A 20,266-nucleotide genomic window follows, 5' to 3' on the forward strand; every position below is an offset into this window, starting at 1 on the left:
GCACTTAGCTTTTATGTAACCACATCTTTAATTTGATCCATCATATTCTTGGGATTTTTTGTTTTGTTTTGTTTTTTCAGTGCTCGGGATCAAAACAGGGCCTCATATATGCTAAGCAAGCTCAGCATCATGGAGCAATGTATCTCCAGACCCCCATCATATAATCTCTCACACTTTTCAAAGCATTTAAAAATTTTAATCTACTAGTTTTATTTCTCTATTTTTTCCAAATTGCATATATTATTTTTCGTGTTTTATCTATGATTTTCCACCCTCTTATCTTATACTTCTATTATTTTTAGGCTTTTCATCTTATTATTTTTTTGTGATACTTGGGATTGAACCCAGGTCAAGCACTCTACTGCTTGAGCTACACTTCCAGCCCTCTACCTCTGTATTTCTAGAATAACCTCTTAATCTACTTGTTTATTTTCATTTAATATCACATCTTAGGTTTTCTTGGATGGCAAACAACATATACCAAAATGAGTATTTTTCAGTACAGAATGTGTAAGAAATGGTGACACTTTATATGTAGTTGATTTTTTTTTCTAGTCAATTGAATAAAGATCCCTAGTTTTAGAGGTCTGAATTTAAACCTAACTGCAAATCATTTTATGTTTTAAAAAATATATACAAACCATGTTAAAGAAGAGAAATACAAAAATAGAATCAAGAACTAAAAATCCGTATATTTTTGTCCAGGATATTTTGCATTAAACATTAAGATAATTACAGTACCGTTTTTATAATCACATGTTAATTACAGGGTCCTCAGAAACACCATTTTATTGGTTCTATATATGGCATTAATCAGCTACATCCCTTTTCCCATTGTCAGGCAATCACCACACTAAATACCATAGCAGGAAGGAACATCATTGTTTAATAATCAGGTTAAATGCAAACTCAGCTAGATGGTAAGGATATTTTCAACCTATTTCTAAGCCTTAAATACTCAATTGCAAATTTTCTAACTTGTTTTCCTAAAAGAACTTAAATTTGGCCATGTGAGGTGGTGCATACCTGGAATCCCAGCACTCAGGAAACTGAGGCAAGAGGATTGTAAATTGGAGGCCAGACTGGGGTATACAATGAGACTGTGTCTCAACAAAAAACCACCACCACAACAAAAAATACCTCATTCCAAGGAGGAAGTATGTTCCAAGTCCCTTCCACCTCAGTAAAAACTGGTACCAGGGTAAAAATAATTCTCATTCTCATTCTCATTCTAGAGACAACCCACTTTCGTTCTAGTGTATTCCTGGCCAGGCTCCAGTGGCTCATGACTGTAATCCTAGCTACTCAGGAGGCACAGATGAGAAGGACTGCACTTTGAATCCAGCATGGGCAAACAGCTGGTGAGACCCCATCTCAAAAAAACCCTTCACAAAAAAGTGGTGGTGGAGTGGCTCAAGGTTTAGGCCCTGAGTTCAAACCCCAGTACTGAGGGAAAAAAAGAGTGTATTCCTTTCCTAATAAATTTTACTATCACTTTTACTACAAAAGAAATAAGAAAGAGAGGAGGAGGAGGAAGAGGAGAAAAGAAAAAAAAAATGACATCATAAGTTGTTATGTGACTCTATATTGAACTTTCCTATGCCTCTATTTCCTCATCTCTAAAGTGAGATAATTGCTATTTACCATCTCCAAAGTGTTGTTATGAGAATTCAGTAAGTTCATACTTTGTAAAGTTCTTCCCACAGAGTAAGCACTCTGTGGATATTTGTTGTTTAACAATTTTTAATTTGGCAAACATTTATTGAGCATCTACTGTGCACTAAATTGAATGTTTTAAACTGGGTGCCAGTGGCTCACACCTGTAATCCTAAATGATCAGGAGGACTGAGGTTCGAAGCCAACCCAGGCAAATAGTTCTCCAGACCCTATCTTGAAAATACCCAACACAAAGGGCTGGTGGACTGCCTAGCAAGTGTGAGGCCCTGAGTTCAAACCCCAGTGCCACCAAAATAAATGCTTTACATGAATTCGCCTCAAGTGAGCAACATAGGAAGATACTATTACAAGTATTTAAAGTTGAGAAAATTAAAGTACAATAAGATTAAATAATTAGGCCAAGGCCTCCCACAAGTAAACATCAGAATAAGTTTTTGAACCCAAGTCTAAAAGCATGGACTATAACTTAAATGGTAATTACAAGATACCAACACACTAGAAGCAGTAGTTTCAGCTGTATGCTACACTGAAAAGAGTGCAGGGTAGCCACAGGCAACTTTGCTGAATAAACTAGAATATGTATTTCTTGGAATAAAACAGAGTATTTTGAAAACTAATGTAAAAGCCAGGGTGGTGGTATACACCAGTAATCCCAGCACTGAGGAGGCAGAGGCAGGAAAATCACAAGTTTAGGGCCAGCCTGGGCTACACACCAACTTTCAGACCAGCCTGAGTTAAATATGGAGATCCTATCCCTCAAAAACTAGAAAAAAACAACACAACAAATAAGTCATCCTCAAGAGGGATCAAGTGCTGCACACCTATAATCCTAACTACTTAGGAGGCTGAAATCAGGAGGATCAAAGTTTTCAACCAGTCTGAGCAAATAGTTATCGAGATCTCCTCTCCAAAAAATAACCAGAGCAAAATGGACTTGGAGGTGTGGCTCAAGAGATAGAGCATCTGCTTTGCAAGTACAAAGCCCTGAGTTCAAATCCCATATTCACCAAAAAAGTCACCCTAATGCAGAAGTATTTGTGCATAAAATGATAGTGATGTCTGATATCTGTTTGTTTTTTGGTGGCACTGGAGTTTGAACTCAGGACCTGGCGTTTGCTAGGTAGACTCTCGTACCATTTGAACTACTCCACCATCTGTTTTAAAATAATACAGTTTGGGACAGTGGAGGGGTAAAAGAAACTAGATTGATAATTGTTAAAGTATGGTAATGGGCATGCAGGGTTCATTATTTTATTCTTTCTACTTTCATGTATTCTTTAAAATGTGCAAATTATAGGTTAAAAAGCAACAATTGCATGGCATAGATTAAATGCTTCATTAAACAATCAATAATTTTCTTATGATACCTTGTGTCAAAAATGCAAAACAAGCCTAGGGACATAGCTCAAGTGGTAGACTGCCTGCCTAGAAAGCATGAGGCCCTGAGTTCAAATCCAAGTAATGCAAAAAAAGGCCTTGACATACTTGATATTTACACACTTACACATTTTGTATTCTACATAATCTGTACACGGGTGGTCTTAAATAGTTAAGTATCCCCCTCAACCAAAATGAAAAATTAACAGATATTGACACAACCATGTAAAAACATTTATTAAGTGGTTGTATTGCCATCAACTCATTAAAAATATTTGCTTAAATAATTAACACCATTTCTTTCTCCTATCCAATAAGCTCCATGATCATGACACTTTCTGGTTTGTTACCCAGGAAATGGATGGGACAGTGCAGACAAATACGACTCCATAACAGTGTTACAAACTCAACAACAGGAATAAAAACCAGCAATCTGCTTCATTAAGAAACACTTCTAAAAATTTCTCTTTTCAGACTGTAATTTTAAAAATATTTGATTTTCATCCGAATATGTATTTATGGGCTTCCTATATATATACAAATATAATCAATAATTTTAAAACCCTTTTATATACTATACATTATATTGCTGAAACAATTTAGATGATGCTAAAGCAGAAAGTTAACATTACTAAACCAGAGACTCACTATGGTAGGCACTTTAATACACAAGAGCTAACTAAACTTGAGATACCTGTTTTTATAGAAAGAATATTAAAGTTTAGAGAAGAAAAATCATTTGCCCCAGGTCACAAAGCCAGTAAGTTGCTTAACCAGTACTCAAACTTAAGCTCAATTACAACACCCACTTTTCCCCCACTACACCTACAAGACTACCTCTAAGGGAGGAAAAACCTATACTCAAGTCAAACTTGAATACTGTGGGCCTTTTTAAAGTGGAGCATAAAATGCTTAAGTTGCTAGTTATATATGTATTTCTTAGTGGCAACTTGGCTTTGGGTAAGGAGTGCTAACTAAAACACAGAAAGCATTGTTTCTGCTGCTGTGGGACTTTTTTCTTTCCCCAAGTTTCTTAATTTCAGCCTCTTTCTCATCTCTATAATGAAGAAATTAGTATCTTTGCTGTCTAATACCAGAATTACAAGATTCAAAGATGGTAAGTGTAAAATCTACAAAACTTACAAAAACAACACAAGTGGAGTATTTTATGTCTTAAAATGTTTACTAAAAACACAAAACTTTCTAAAGTAATTGTCAGCTGTTTGTTCTACAGAGTCTATTAACATTTCCAGAACTTTCTAAAGCCCTTTTTTCTAAGCAGAGCTTAATCATCTTCTCTGTTACTTGGCTTTTCTTATCCTTAAATATAATGCAATAATAAAAACACCAAGGCTTTCAAAAATAAATAATTAACATATCATTTTGAAATGCACAGTATCTAAAAGTTCTAAACTCGGCATTTTCAAGCTAAGGACGTGTTTGGTGTCACTCTTATAGTTGTTAATTCATCATCTTAATGTCTGAATCTGTGTATAAAGATAGAATTAAGATCTGGATTTCTAAAGTAAAACACCCAACACATAATTTTAAGTGATTTTTAAGGGTTTTTTTTCCAAGTCTTCTCAAAGCAGATCCAACAGCCAACAAGCACTTCAAACACAGCAACAAAATCCACTGAAACATTTAGCTGCTCTAAAAGAAGGATCAGGCTCTTTAGGAGAAAACTACATTGTGTGAGTTTGCAAAGTTTCACACTTTCCCATTTAAACTCCATGTAAGAGAAAGCCTTTGCATACTAACACAATATGCTTTAAAATGCACTTTGCTGACCTTCCAATAGTCCAGCTCTATGAAAATTCTGTGATGGGTGTAACTTCAGAGAATCTGAAAAACACAAAAAGCATTAAGTACTTTTTATGCTGAATTTAAAAAATGCCAAGTATAGCATACATTTCTTATGTAACTATCATGCATTTTTGAGAGCTGAAGCTCATATTTGTGAATTTATTCATTGCAAAAGGAAAGTTGAATGCTTCCACATTGTTCTCTAAGCTAAACTTAGATTTTGATAAAGCATTTGTTTCATGGAAAATTATCTGATCATTACTGCCCAAATGGTGTTAGTGTCTTGCCTATTTTTAGCACCCAATTGTACCACATTACCCTGGCATTACCCTGTTCTAAGAATCATCTCTTGATGGTGTCTCTTCTGACTGACACTCAAAACTACAATATTTTAAATTACAGGTAATGACTGAAAAACATCCTACAGGATAATGACTGCCAACTTAAGTCACTGGATCAACGGACAATAGCTACAGTTACTAAGTAGGACTCTGTGTACAAACTCAATAGTCTATAAAGTCCAGTAACTTCCAGAGTAAACCATGTCATTCTGATTCACTTAAATACTTGTGAAGCTCAAGTCCCTATTTTTTTAGAGGGGGTAAAAACAGCAGATGGATATCTCAAACCCAAAGCAGGGAACGGTTGAATTTCTCAGGAAAAGGGCTCACGGTGGCATCTATTTTTTTAATATGATGAAATGAATAGTTACCCCACTTCCATCTTTTGCCCCCTCCCAGTGATGTCAAAAGTGGTGATGAGTGCAGTGGGAGCTATTTTTGGTTTGAAGCCCCTCACACGGAACCTGTTTTGACACATTCTTGTGTCAAGTGTAGGAATTTAACCCAGTCGAGATCACCTGAAGTGTTTAATATTTTAGATGCTGGGAATCCCCTGTAGTCTTTACTCAAACGGAGTTTTTAAATGGGAATCTCTGCCCAGTGCCCCCTCCCTGCAAGGAACCTTTGAACGGCAAAGAAGAGAAAATTCTCAAAGGACAGCATCTGTGCCTGCGCCTGACACTCCAGGGAGAGGAAAGGAATAAAACTAAACCAGGGAGAGCACCCCGATCTTTGTAAAACAGGGGAGAAGTCAGTCATTAAAATGCCACGGAGGTGGGGGAAAGAGAAGAAAATTCGGGCTCTTTCCAGCAAGAAGATGACGAGGAAAGGAAGAACGCCTGGTTGAGGGGGGCCGTCCCGGCAAGGGGAGGGAGTGGACTAGGCCGGGGTACAACGACGGCGCACAAACAAACCGAAGGGAGGAGAAAAAATGGAGATCCTGACCCCAGAACCCAATCCAGTCTAGTGGAAGGGTGTGGGGGCAACTTTGCTGGGGGACAGAGTCCCGGAAAAAGGAGCCGGGGCGCCCGGTAGCGGCGGCCCCCGAGCGGGGCCCAGTTCAGGGTGATTCCCCGAACCGAGGAAGGCCTGGCGGAGAGTGGCGGGGCCTCCGAGCCCGCGGTGCCGCAGAGACTCGGGGGGACCCAGGAAATCGGGGAGCCCCCCAGAGTCCCCCCACCTCAGCGGCACCGCGGGGGAGGGGCCGCCACTCCTCCGCCTGCCCTTCCACCATCCCCGCGACCCCGTCACCGTTCCCTGACCCCAGCCAGACTCCAGACGTCCCGGGTTCCGCCGCCCCCGCCGCTGCCCCTGCGCCGAAGGGGACCCCCGGGGCTTCCCGGCGCTCTCCCTCCCCGCCCCCCTCCCCGGCCCCCACGCCCCACCCCCAGCCTGACTCACCTCGCGAGTACAGGGACTTGGGCGATTCCAGGTCTAGGTCCGCGCTGAGCAATGAGATGAAGTCCGAGGGCATCGCAGCTCGACCCAGCCCGGCCCGTGGGCAGCGGGAGGGGGGGGGGGGAGCGGCGGTGGCGGCGGCACCTCCTCTCCGGGACCGCGGGCACCGAACCGGGGGCGGCGAGGCGAAGGCGACTGCAGCTGCCTCCTTCCTCGAGGGCAGTGACTTCCACCGGGCCAAGGACCAACGAAACGGCGGTGGGCTGGAGGGAAACTCCACGGGGAACGATTCCCGGCGAGCCAGGAGAGAGGTTCAGGGCGGGGAAGGGGAAGGGGGGGAGAGCCAACGGGTCCGTTTCGTGCTTCTCCTCAGCAAAAACTGACGGTCGCAGCCACCGCCGCCGCCGCTGACAGGAATCTGAGCCCCGCCCCCGGGGGCACTGCGCAGGCGCGAAGGGGGGGGCGGTCAAGAGCCGGGAAGAGCCCGGCAGCCGCCGGAGGGCGGGCAGGCGCGCCAAGGAACAGCATCAACAAGGGCTTTGCTTCCTGCCGCTGCTGCCCGAGCTGCCGCTGCTGATCCCGAGCCGGGAAAGGGCCCCGCCGGCAGGGAGGGAGGTGACCGCGCGCTGGGGCCCCGGGGAGGGGAAAGATGTTTGCACCGACCTGGTGGCGGCGAGCTTGAGGCGGCCGGCCCTGTGCCGCCGCGATGTGCGCTGGAGGACAGCGACCCCGGAGAGCCGAGGTGTCTGCTAGGAGGGGCAGGACCCCAGGAGGACAGGAGGCGGCCGAGATCGGAGTTTCATCGCTTGGACAGCGAACAGGGCTTTGGGGTTTTCATAGCACTGTCTACAAAGGACTGGCAAATTCATTTCTTAATTAGGAAAAGGCAAACCATATCCTAAAGAGCCCAAGTTATTGGTTCTTGTAAATTAAAGTACCTTCGCCCCCTCCGGGCGCCCCCAACCTTTGGAAGTTGATTTTGTGGTTGTTTTAAAGATCCCTCTGATTATGCGAGAAGGCCCCTATTTACTCGGAGTGGAAAATACAAGACAATTTAAAAATTGGATCATGTGAGTTCACCTGGCCTCTGACGGGGGAGGGGGAAAGCAAACCCAAAACGCTACCCTTCGAAACAAGTTTTCATTTTTTACTTCTGGACTAGGCAAAGAATGGAGGAAGGACACGTAAATGAGTTCTTGCTATTCTGTTCGTGGGGCCCAAAAATTTCCGTTGCAAAAAAACAAAAATCCTCACCTACACCGCAGACTGTTTCCTGACTAATAGACTTCTGGGAAATTTTTAATCAAGTTATTAAAATATCAATTGGACCACAGGGTGTGCATCTTGGGAAATAATTTTAATTTTGTGTGGAATATTGATGCCAGAAAACACATGGGCAAGGTTTTTGAGCGATTGGAGATTTAGTTTTTGTTTTCTAACTTCAAAGATAATGACATATCAAACAAATGTATTATATATGTGTATATAATTTACAGACCTTGCCCATGAATTTGGGCATCTCATCTAGAATTGGAGTGCTGGGATTAGGGAAGAAATTCCCAGCAAAAGAAGACTCGGTCTCTCTGGGGTGGCCTATTAAAAACCTTTATCTGCAGACATAGAACTTAAACTTGTGTCATCAAATTTCTTTCCATCTGAACATCTGATTCACGTTGCCCAATTACTGAATTCTGTGAACATTTTCCTTATGTGAGCAGTAATGTCTTCAGAGCCACTCCAAGATAGCAAAGCAAGACAGGAGTATGGAATTATCATCATGAAATTCCCTTCATATTATTAATGTATAATAATTCAAAAATAAAATAAGGGCTGAAGGTATGGCTCAAGGGGTAGAGCACCTGCCTCACAAGTGCAAGGCCCTGAGTTCATACCCTAGTACAACAAAAAAATGAAAAAAAAATTCTACAACCACAGTAAGCTGTTGTAACAAGTCTCAAGGGAAGTCCCTTCATAACTGAGTTCTACTCATTTGAGAGGTTTCAACAGGCTAAGACCAACTGAAATCCCATAGCTTTTGAGGTGCAGGGAACCCTGGTGGAGACCTGTCCCTCCATCAGTAACTAGATAATAAGTGAAGAGTTCCAATACTAAGAAAGCTGGGTAAGTCACCAAGCATATTCCTTTCTCACAGACCTACACAATCCCACAACAAACCTAGAGTATAGGAAATCCCCCATTACTGTTCTGACCCCAATTAACAAGTCAAGAATGGTCAAGGCCTCTTCCCCTTTCTCTCAGTAATTTTTTACTCTTCTGTGACTTCTTTTTCCACTATGCTTTGTTGCTGTGTTAATCAGATTTCCCCTAATTAGATAAGAGCAAAATGAAGAGGGGTAACCCAAAGTGTCACTTTTCACAGACAGTGAATTTGTAAATTTAGACTGGGATTCCATGGACTCAGGCTCCACCACAACAGGCCCTCCATTAAGCACTGACTGTATCTAAGTAAGTATTTGAAAATTTAATGGTCCTTTCCCCCCACCTCATGCCCATCTTGTTCTTTTCAGAGATACATCCTTAGAAAACCTGGTTAAGTGGATAATTTTAATGACCATGTTTTATGGCAACATAGAAACCTAAGATTTTCAAATTTCATTGATGTTTGCTATTCTCTGATAGAAAAATACCATGTGACCAGCATGCTATTCAAGGTTTGATCATTGTGTCTTTAGCAAGTGATATCAAAGTTTATCAGGGAAGAAATTTACTATGACATGATAAAAGTAAGAGAAATGGGCAGAAAGGGAGAAACATTTCTTGCTCTCTGTGCAGGAAATGGAAGTAAGGACTCTGTAATGATATATTTTAAAAACTATCCACCATAACACTTCATAAGACGTGAAGAAGTGCATGATAAAAAGTAAAGCGTTTACATGAGTAAAATTTGGAAATTTCCTCTCATTGAAAATTACAATAGGATCATAGAACAAAACATACAGACTCAGTGGTTTGTAGAATTCTTTTATATTACTTCCCAATCATATATCACATTCCCTAGTCACTTGATTAAAATTTCACAAGAACCCCGATTCAACTACAAGATTGTATAGATTATGCAAGACAGTGGCAGTTTTTATATTGGCAGTATGTTCTTTAACCCCTCCTGGACCTGTTTAGGCACTTTGTGAATTGAGTAGTTGAATCTACTCTAAATGAAAAAGGTTCAAATATCAACCACTGAAAAGGAATTAAATAAACTCATACAGAACAGAGGAATGTGTTGTCACAAGATCTGCAGAATCTTTGTCATTGTAAAACAATTAAGGCTGTTAAAATAATTTTAGTCACACATATACTGTGAAGAACCAGTTAAACAAACACAAAATCTGAAAGGAAAATTTCCAGAGCAATACCAGTAATAATCCCCCCAAAAAAGTTTAGACCAAAAATTATTTTTGCCCCACCTTGGGGGCACTCCTTAATAATAATGAGAATTGATACTGGTGAGAAATAGCAGTGACCTCATTTGTGTTTAAATTATAACCAAATTTTTCTTTCATTATGTTTATATATCAGTTTTCACTCCTGAGAACATGTTCTAGCATCTCTTTCTGAAGGCAAAATTAGTTTCTATACTATTTGGTCTAGAATATTCTCTGCTCCTTCAATCTTCCAAAAACTACCTACATCTTATTATAAACGGCCATTTAATTCACTTGGAAGAGGTACTTCTGCATTTTATAAGCTGGTTTGAGTTAGAGTTTGCTCCTGAAGTTATAGAGACGGGTTAAGTCTCTTTAGATACAGAGCAATTATAAATCCAGAGAGTCAGTGCAATCAGCTAAAATCTGAAAGACAAGTGCGATGCAAAGGATGATTAAGGAGGAGAAATTTTAGTAAGAAATAGAAATCCCTGAGCCCAGTAAACCAATAAAGAAAGAAGATAATGTCTTCAAACACCCCAAGCAAGCCCTAATTCTTGCTGGCCCCAAAACCACTTTACATTATAAATACTTTTTCCACCTTTAATCATAGTATGTACTGAGTCTGCTAGTTGCCCCACTTCAACACGTGGCATTAGTTTGAGCAAGACTGAATTGGTAAAGGTTTTACAATTTCCTATTACACTCTCACTTAATTGGGGGAGTTTTAACCAGAGGTTCACTGGTTTGCTTCAAGGCATTTGTCATCTCCCTAACCTGGTATGCAAATTTTTACCAACTTGTACTTACATGCATCTCTTTCTTTGGGAAACAAAGGTTAAAAGTTGAGACTTCACAAACTTGGAAAGAGCCATAACCCAGAAAAGATAGAGGCTGGAGGTATGGCTCAAGTAGTAGAGCACCTAACAAGCCCAGAGTTCAAATCCCAGTACTTCAAAAAAAGAAAAAAAGAAAAGATGGAAAAACCATTCCACTATAGGAAGCAAATCCATTTTCTGATCCTGCAAATGGGCATCAGAAACTCTTCTAGGTATAGGAGCTACAAAGATTTTACAAAGATAAATCTAAGAAATAAACTCAGCCTGTAAGCAAACACATGCATTGTGACAGACACTAGGCTAGAAATCTATATAGGTATCTACAAATAAATTATCCATTTGCTTTCTTAGTGGGCTGAGGAGGAAGAGAAAGGAATGCTATCTCACATACCACATTCTTTCTTCTCCTCCCACGATCCCCTACAGCTGCTATCTCTTCATTCCAACAGCAATTTCCTACACAGGTTGAAAGAAGCTAGACAGTTGCAGGGCAAAGTTCTGACACACTCGTGTTTACAGTGTGGTGCATCACAGCTATGATATGTTGATGCAAATATTCCAAGAAATACCTGGGCTTCGTTGGACTTTGTCAGTGGATGGTCAAAAAACACCAAGTGTCTTTATATCAACTTTACTGAGGATTATGGCTAAATACTCAGGTTAAGGGTACAATGATAAAATAGTTTAACTGGTCATCTACAACTAAGCTCCAAATTGAACAGCCAAGTAGAAGTTATTAGAGAAACTAGACTAACTTTAGAAGTAACCTATAACATCTGAGATTGCATTTGTTTTAGCAGAATTTAAAAAAATGTGGATTGCCTCAAATATGGGAAGAGATATACAAAGGATCTGCTGACAAGTGTTAGAGTCTAATTATACGGGACTTAGAATATTCATTTATTTATTCATTCATTCCATTTCTCCACCTGAAAAATTCTTTACTTTCAAAGTCCAACTCAAATATCGCTTCCTGTGTGAATTCACCCTGAACTCTTCTACGCAATATTAATTGTTCTGTCTTCTGGATTCCCTCAGCATTTCATTCAAATTGTTAGTGCAGCAATCATCATAATGAATTATAGTCCATGGATCTGTTGCTGATATATTGAGAGCACTTGGCTGTACAGTATTTAGGAAGGTAAAAATGAATAAAACATGGGGTTGGAGGACAGCTTGCAGCCCTGGGTTCGATCCCCAGCACCTAAAAAAATTAATAAAATATAATCCATACCTTAAACAGTTTATAATGGAGTGTAAGCACATAGCCTTGTCACTCAGACAGAGTGAAACAAACTCTCCAGTAGCCATCTGTTGACATTGTAATAGGAATTTGACATTGGGTTCAGAGATTATTAGAATGGAAGAAGAAACTGGAAAGGGAAGAAAAGGATAGGGGGAAGGCCTAGAACATTATGCCAAGGATTTTATTCTTTATCCTATAGTTACTGGGGAGCCATTGAAGGTTTTGGTTTGTTTGTTTGGTGGTGTTTGTTTGTTTTGAAACAGGGTCTTACTATGTAACCCAGGCTAGTCTTGAACTCAACAATACTCCTGGCTCATTATAGGCAAGTACTACCATGCCCGGTTCTATAGAAGGTTTTGAAGAGGACAATAATCTGACCAGAGTACATTTTAAGAAAGTAACAGAAGCATCAGTGTGGAGCATAAACTCACCAAGAGCCAATGAGGCCCTAAAGAGTATAGAGTTAAAAATGGAAAGAAATTGTATATGTAAGACACTGTAGAAATAGAATCAAAAGAACTCAGTAATTGTTCCCACATTGAGAGTCGGGAAGAGGGAAAATCTGAGAAAGGAGATGGCAGGACAAAGACTTGAAACATCCACAAATAGGCTCTTCCTCATTGCAATCCACTACCTAAAAACCCACCAAAAAGATATTTAACGGCAAAGCAAACACCACTAGACATGAATCACCCAAGAAACTTTATATTCTTTGTTATCTGGAACAGCAAATACTCTAACCAGAAAAGACATGATCGTTGAGTTACTCCTTACCAGTAGAAAATCCAAGTAAACATAATCTGTTGAAACTCAGTGAAAAAGTAAATCTAGGGCTGGTGGAGTGGCTCAAGGAGTAGAGTGCCTGCCTAACAAGGGTGAGGACTTGAGTTCAATCTCCAGTACCACAAAATAAATAAATAAATGAATAAGTAAATGCAGATATACATGAGCATTCCCAGTTTTCACTCTGAACATACTTGAGCATTACTATTTAAGTCACTAAATGTTCACTTTAATAATAACTTAAAAGAAACTCACAAATCCTAATGGCCAACAATTCTTCTGAAAAATGAAAAAAAGCAACTTATCATGACTTCAAAGAGGATCAATCTACAAATCTTTCCTTCATGGAAGACTTAAGTAATAATGAATCCAAGCTTTACTCCATAAGGACCAAGAATGAATGCATATAAAAGCCACGTACAAAACAAGTTGAGGGAACTCTGAACTCAGCTCTGAGAAACAGAACCAAAGCTGGAAGGAACAAGCAGGTCATCTATCTGCCTTCTGTGGCGAGTAACGCTTTTTTGGTATAAGAGCAGCATGACAAAGAGGATAACTCAGAAGCAAATATCCAGGTTTAGCATGCATGCAGCCCTGGATTCAATCTCCAACATCAAAAGAGAAAACCAGGAGAGAAAAAACCAATAGAGAGTGTTGTCCCAGTAAGTTCCCTCTAGAAGCAAAGAGGAAGATGTAACCCATATCACTGCTCATGAGCAGGTCAACACTAAACTCAGAATCACACTTGGTCTTTAGTGTTGGGGTCATCTTTAGTCGTGGCACCCAATGAATTAGTATTTTTCTCCATACATTTGGTATGTTCCCTTTTGCACTCACATGCCTCGGTAATCAAAGCTTCCAAAGGAACATATAATCATTTATGTGATCCAAAGGAATATCTGATATTTCACATGAATGCTGCATATAACTGTTGATGTTAAGTTTCTCACAGGCTATTTGATGGAGTCCTAAATTTTAGTTTTGTTTTTTGTTTTTGTTTGTGGTGGTACTGCAGTTTGAACTCAGGCTTTATGCTTGCTAGCCAAGTGCTCTACCACTTGAACTATGCCACCAGCCCATCTATTTCTATTTTGACACCTACTAAGCAGAGGATGTCCCCTTTGTCAAGCCCCCCAGGCACTCACACTTCTCCTGAGTTCTGTGTCTTTCCTCTGAGGAGAGAGGAAGGGAGGGAGGGAGACTGGAGTCTGAAGAAAGCTGTAGCTGACTTCAACTATCTGAACTGATAAATTCCTCATTTTAGTTTAAGAGGTTTGGAATTTGGATTATCTGTCACTTCAAAGTAAGAAAAATCTTCACTTGATACAATCTGCCTAGGTTTGTGGAATGAGCCTGTCTCGTATGAAATCAGTGCCAGGATTGTTTGGCTATAAGCGGCAAACACCCACGGCTTAGAGGTTTTCTTTTTCTCCTGCAAGTCTGGAGTTAGACTGTCTACGGCTGTACTCACAGCCCCACCATGCCAGGAAGCACATAAACTTTCCTCTCTGCCTTGTTCTCATACTTACAAGATGGCTGTCCTCTCTAGCCATCGTGTCTGCAGTCTAAAAAAAAGAGGAGGGAAGAAGGGCAAAAGGGCAAAAGGGACAGCTTTGTTAAGTGGAATTGCCTCTACTTTTATCTCAATGGCCAGGACTGTGTCTCATGGTCACCCCATTTGAAAAGAAGGTTGGGAAATGTGTAGGATTTTGTAGGTACATTGAGGCTCTGAACAAAATTGGGGTCAGTTGTTAATCGAGTGGGGCGCTCAGGAGGCAGAGATTAGCCAGCCCAGACAAACAGTTCATGAAACCTTATCTTGAAAATACCAAACACAAAAAAGGGCTGGTGGAGTGGCTCAAGTGGTAGAGCTCCTGCCTAGCAAGCGTGAGGCCCAGAGTTCAAACCCCAGTACAAAAAAAAAAAGTGGGAAAAAAAGATGTTGGGTGGACAATTACAATATCTGCCAAAGATAAAGCTCCAACTCTGAAATTCTGTAATTCTATTTTCTATTTCCTTTTCTCGTCTCTCTTCTGTTTTGGTGGTACTAAGAATTAAACCCAGGACTTTATACATGTTAGGAAAATGTTCCAGCAAAAAGCTATACCTCCCCAGCTCCACTAATCATTTCTTAATGAAAAGAGCTAGCCCAACCTGGTGGCATAGATCTGTTATCCCAGCACTCAGGAAGCTAAGGCAGGAGGCTCTCCAGTTCAAGGCCAGCCTAGGCTACATAGTAATACCCTGTCTCAAAAAAAACAAAAAAGTAGCCAGGCACCAGTGGCTCATGCCCATAATCCTAGCTACTTAGGAGGCAGAGATCAGGAGGATCACAGTTTGAAGACAGCCTGGGCAAATAGTTTGCAAAACCCTATCTTGAAAAACCCTATCACAAAAAATTGGGCTGGTGGAGTGTCTCAAGGTGAAGGCCCTGAGTTCAAGGTCCAGTACTGCAAAAAAAAACAAAAAAAAAAAAAGAGGAAATGCCATGGGCTACAATACTCCATTCTCAACCCCCACAGATCGGGGCTGATGGGTGTGGCTCGTGGCTCAAGTAGTAGAGTGCTTCATGAGGCCCTGAGTTAAAAACCTCAGCACCGCCAAAAATAAATAAATAAATAATAGAGGCTTAAAACCCCCAGAAGACCTACACCTGGATCAGTGATTGACATAATGACTGATACGATGACCCACACCCTGGGACAACAATTCAGGTATGTCTTTATGGACCCCACTCCCCATATCAAGATTTAAACAACTGGAAAGGCAAAAAGGATCAAATAAACAAGCCTATGCCTTCCCACACCTGGGCAGCCTCTGTCCAGTGGCTAAACCATTTGGTGAGGGCCACAAGGAGAGGGCCCTCAGCTTTGTGCCATCTAGTAACCCCACCCTTTGGATTAAACCGAAAGCCCTCTGCCCCCAGCTTCTGGGCAATCAGTTCTTACCTGAACTGCCCACTTCACCCATCCAGGTGCAACTGCTTTCCCTAATAAATCACTCTTTATCATGTCCCTACTCTGTGATTTTTTTTTTTTTTTCCTTTTTCCCCTTGGCGGACTGGGGTTTGAACTCTCTGGGCTTCACATTTGCAAAGTAAGTGCTGTACCCCTTGAGCGACACTGCCAGTCCCTCTGCGATTCTTTTGCTGCACCTGAGGCAATGCCATAATCTCAGACACTGTACTGGAGAATCAAGGACACCAGGAATACCCCAACCACCAGTAACAGAAAGGGGTCACGTTTTTTAAATCTAAAGTTTTAGAGAAGTTGAAGTGTATCCCACACATCAAATAACAATGGTACAAGTGAGATGTCCTATGATAGCCAAAAGCTCTGCATATTTGCTACCTTTTCCCTGAAACTTGCTTAAACTTTTAAATTCCAATCTCTAAGAAGCTTATTCTCACTAATCCCAGTTATTCTGATACTTTCTTTCAGTGAACTAAACTGTTTGGCTTTCCCTTCTACTCTCCAGTCCTCTTCAATGATTTAATAGCCTTGAGTTTCATCCCTCCCACTGAATTGTAAACTTGTCAAGCGCAAAGCCCAACACAGCACAATGCTGGATTTGTAGTGAGCAATCGATAATGTTTGAGTAATAAATGAATGAATGAATAATTGAGAGCTAAGTTTCTATTTCTTTTCTCTCCCCAGAACGCTGTCCTCAATGCACGCTTGTTAACTGACTGCCTCACAGAGTCATTACCACGGCAATTTGTATCCTAGGTAGCCAACTTTAGAAAGCCTTTTATTTTCTACCTTTAAATCCTCTCCACCATTACACTTTCAGCCCTGCATAGCTGAGTCTGCCCTGACCACCTCTCTTCGCCTGATGATTTTATCTAGGCTCCTTCCCATTTTAACAGATTAAAGGCCTTACCTTCAGGAAATTCTTCTATGTCTAAATTAAATTCTGTACACAGCCATTTCCTCTTCCTTTGCGCTCTAAGTTGACAGAATGCAGCAGGCAACACGGTTACCAATGTTTTGCAAAGCCTGAGCATCTGAGAAGTAAGCTTAGGAGCAGAGAAGAAGAAAAAGTCTGAGCAAAGAAGTGAGGTTGCAGCTCATTTGCAGAGTCCTTGCTTAGCATTCTCGAAGACCTGGGTTCAATCCCTAGAACCAGGAAAAAATAATTACTGAATGCTTCTTTTTTAAAATAAAAAATAAGTTATGTAGGGATTTTATACCACAAAAGCAAGAAGTACCCATTGTAGAATCTACAATGGTAGAGCACATGCTTAGTATCCCCAAACTCTGGGGTTCAAACCCCAGTACCAAAAAAACAAAAAACAAAAAACCCCAGTCAATAAGTAAGAACCACTAGTCAAAAACCCATAAAACACAACATGGCTGTCCACCAGTGGCTCAGGCCTATAAGCTTAGCTACTCAGGAGGCAGAGATCAGGAGGATTGCAGTTCCAGGTCACCCGGGACAAATAGTTCTCAAGACCCTATCTTGAAAAAACTTATCACGAAAAAAAGGGCTGGTGGAGTGGCTCAAGGTGTAGGCCCTGAGTTCAAGCCCCAGAACCACAAGAAAAAAAACACATAACATAGAGAATGTTGTTTAATATTTAGTTTGTATATCTTTCTGGAATTTTCTTTCCTACCTATATTTTGCACTACATATTACTGTATCTCTCTCTCTCAATATAGATACACACATATATAATTTTTTAATTCATTTCCTTTTTTTTTTGCTCTGGTTATTTTGAAGATGGGGTGTCTAGAACTATTTGCCTGGACTGGCCTCAAACCTTGATCCTCCTAATCTTAGCCCCTCAAGTAGGTAGGATTATAAGCATGAGCTACGGATGCCTGGCTTACAAAAATATCATGTATCCTGCTTTCTTGATGTAACTGTGAACATGAGTCCACATGTTCACAGCCCGCTACTGGTGCTTGAACTCAGGGCCTCATGCTTGCTAGGCAGGTACTCTAGCACTTGAGCCACTCTAACAATCCTTTTTTGTATTGAGTATTTTTGAGATAGGATTTCTTGAACTATTTGCCCTGGCTGACTTTGAACCTCAATCCTTCTGATCTCTGCCTCCTGAGTAGCTAGGATTATAGGCAAGAACCACCAACACCCAACTTAACAAATATTCTTAATGCATAATGACAGAGAGCAGTAATTCCATGATAAGAAATACTTTATTTTAGCCAATCTTATACTCTCAGCATTTAGTTCACCCTTTTTTGAAAACCCTGTGTAAATACCACTGAGACAAACATCCTTGTAGCTAAACTTGTGCTTATGGCCTTTGAACATTGACTCTTTTGGACACACTCCTCAAGGATTTACTTGGATGTAAGGAAAAACAATATGTATTTCATATGAGATGGGAGAAATTGAAGCAGGCCCATGGTAGCACTTTGCCATTATTTGGGGACTTCAAATGTGTTTGGCTTGCAGATTCCAGGGCTTACTTAGCATAACCTAATGCAATGGTTTTAAAATACATTCCCACAGCCCAACACCTGGAAATCTGAGCTTTCTGGGGAAACTTACACACACAGAACATATAACTTCATGCTAAGTCAAATACCTTCTTATCACAGGTCTCAGAAAAGACCAGCATGAGGTATCTATTTAAGAAGACACATCAGAGAAAAATTTGTCATTGAGGAAGTCTGGCCCATTAATTATTTTTCTTCTCAAAACTGGAATGAAGCTAGCATGATCTGATTTGGTAGAGCTCAAACACTACTAGTGCAGGTGAGAAAGGAGACTATTTCATTTTAAGTCTCCACTCTACCCCTTTTTAATGCATAAATATCATTGTTGTTTTCCAGCCCTGGGGATGAAACCCAGGGCTTTGTAGGCAAGTGGTCTATATCAGAGTTATATCCCCAGTTCATAATCTCCTAATCATTCCGAAACCTCAGTTTCCCCTCTCTGAAATATGGGCTTAATAATAGTAACCTTTGTCTTGTGGGGGGGGGGAGATGAGGTAAATTGTAAGAAAATGCTTTGTAAAGTGCACTAGTGGCTCACACCTGTAATTCTAGCTGCTTGGGAGGCTGAGATCAAAAGGATCACAATTTGAGGCCAGCCAAGGCAAATAGTTTGAGAGCTCTCATCTCCAAAATAAACAGAGCAAAATGGACTAGAGGTGTGGCTCAACTGGTAGCCTGGTAGCGTGCCTTGCTTTGCAAGCATGAAGTTCTGAGTTCAAACCCCAGATCCACCAAAAACAAACAAAAAAATATAATGCCATCACAAGATGTTCCCAGTAATCACTATGGCACTTGGTGAAGTACTGAAAATTTTACCCTTTACTAAGACAGAGCTTATCACAAAGATCAGAAAGCATATGTGATTTTTTTTGGGGGGGGTGTTGAACTCAGGACCTTGTGCTTGAGTGCTTACTACTTGAGCCATGACCCCAGTCCTTTTATCTTTCAGTTTGTTTTTACATAGAGTCTTGCACTTTTGACAAGGCTGGCCTCCAACTAAGAACCTTCTACCTTTGCCTTCCTTGTAGTTAGATAGATATGTGCCACCATGCCCAGCCCATAAATATAAGAATTTACTGATTTGAGAGGATGTTAATAAACCTCTCATCAAATAATAATCCTATAAAAACAAAGACTCAAATCAGTCTTTAAAAGCTTGAATTAAAATATACTCTCCCATTCAGAAAATTTATTCTAAGACTTAGGTGGGAAGGGAGTCTCATTCTATGTACTGTTTGGTTTTTTTGTTTGTTTTTTGGTGGTGGCACTGGGGTCTGAACCTAGGGCCTCACACTTGCTAGGCAGGCGCTCTATCACTTGAGTCACTTCACCAAGCCCTCACTCTGTACACTTTTATTGCTGTTGTTTAAGTAGTTTTTTCATACACGAAGGCTTAAAGTGACCTAAGTTTTCAAAATAAGCATTTTTCCAATATCATCAAAGTGCAAACAAGAGTATCTAAATAAGGACTGAAAAATAGTAGGTAAGAATGCTATTATATTTGGCAGTTCACTTACGAGTCATGAATCATTTCTAATAATTTTTAAATATATAAAGAATAATTTTTTCTTTGTCATATTTTTTCCTTGTTTCTCTAAAGTTTATAATTACCTAGGCAAATCCATTTAAAAAAAAAAAAGTATCCTGGACTAGGGACACAGCTCAAGTGGTACAGCACTTGCCTAGCAAACACAGGGTCCTAAATTCAATCCTGATCCCCAGTCCCCCCAACAAAAAAACCCAAAATTCATCCCAACATGAAAATACTTAGAGTTCTGTGTCCCTTAGTCACTTTATTTCTGACCAGCTTTCAAAATATTTCTAATTAGACAGAAAACATACCATTCCAATCTATGTTTTGAAATAATAAATCTTCCAATCCTAGTTAGGAACAAACACAAGATAAATAAATGAAATAAACGAGGTAGAAAGATGGGAGATAAAATTTGTG

The 20,266-nt window shown here is 40.4% G+C and overlaps 1 protein-coding gene across 3 annotated transcripts in view; it reads right to left on the reverse strand.

The window, feature by feature from the left end:
- Nfat5 (nuclear factor of activated T cells 5) overlaps positions 1–6,812 on the reverse strand; it is a 109,398-nt gene extending 102,586 nt beyond the window's left edge. For 2 of the 3 annotated variants that reach the window (XM_074055749.1, XM_074055748.1), the window contains exons 1-2: positions 6,603–6,812; positions 4,846–4,899 (exon numbers count right to left, since the gene is read on the reverse strand). In XM_074055749.1, the coding sequence (XP_073911850.1) occupies positions 4,846–4,899; positions 6,603–6,675 (127 nt within the window). In that variant the 5' untranslated portion in view covers positions 6,676–6,812. The remainder of the gene's footprint in view (positions 1–4,845; positions 4,900–6,602) is intronic. The other variant, XM_074055750.1, reaches the window with a different exon arrangement.
- Between the last annotated feature and the right edge of the window lie 13,454 nt (positions 6,813–20,266).

This window comes from Castor canadensis, chromosome 15, assembly GCF_047511655.1.
Source record: "Castor canadensis chromosome 15, mCasCan1.hap1v2, whole genome shotgun sequence".
Lineage (NCBI taxonomy): Eukaryota > Metazoa > Chordata > Mammalia > Rodentia > Castoridae > Castor > Castor canadensis.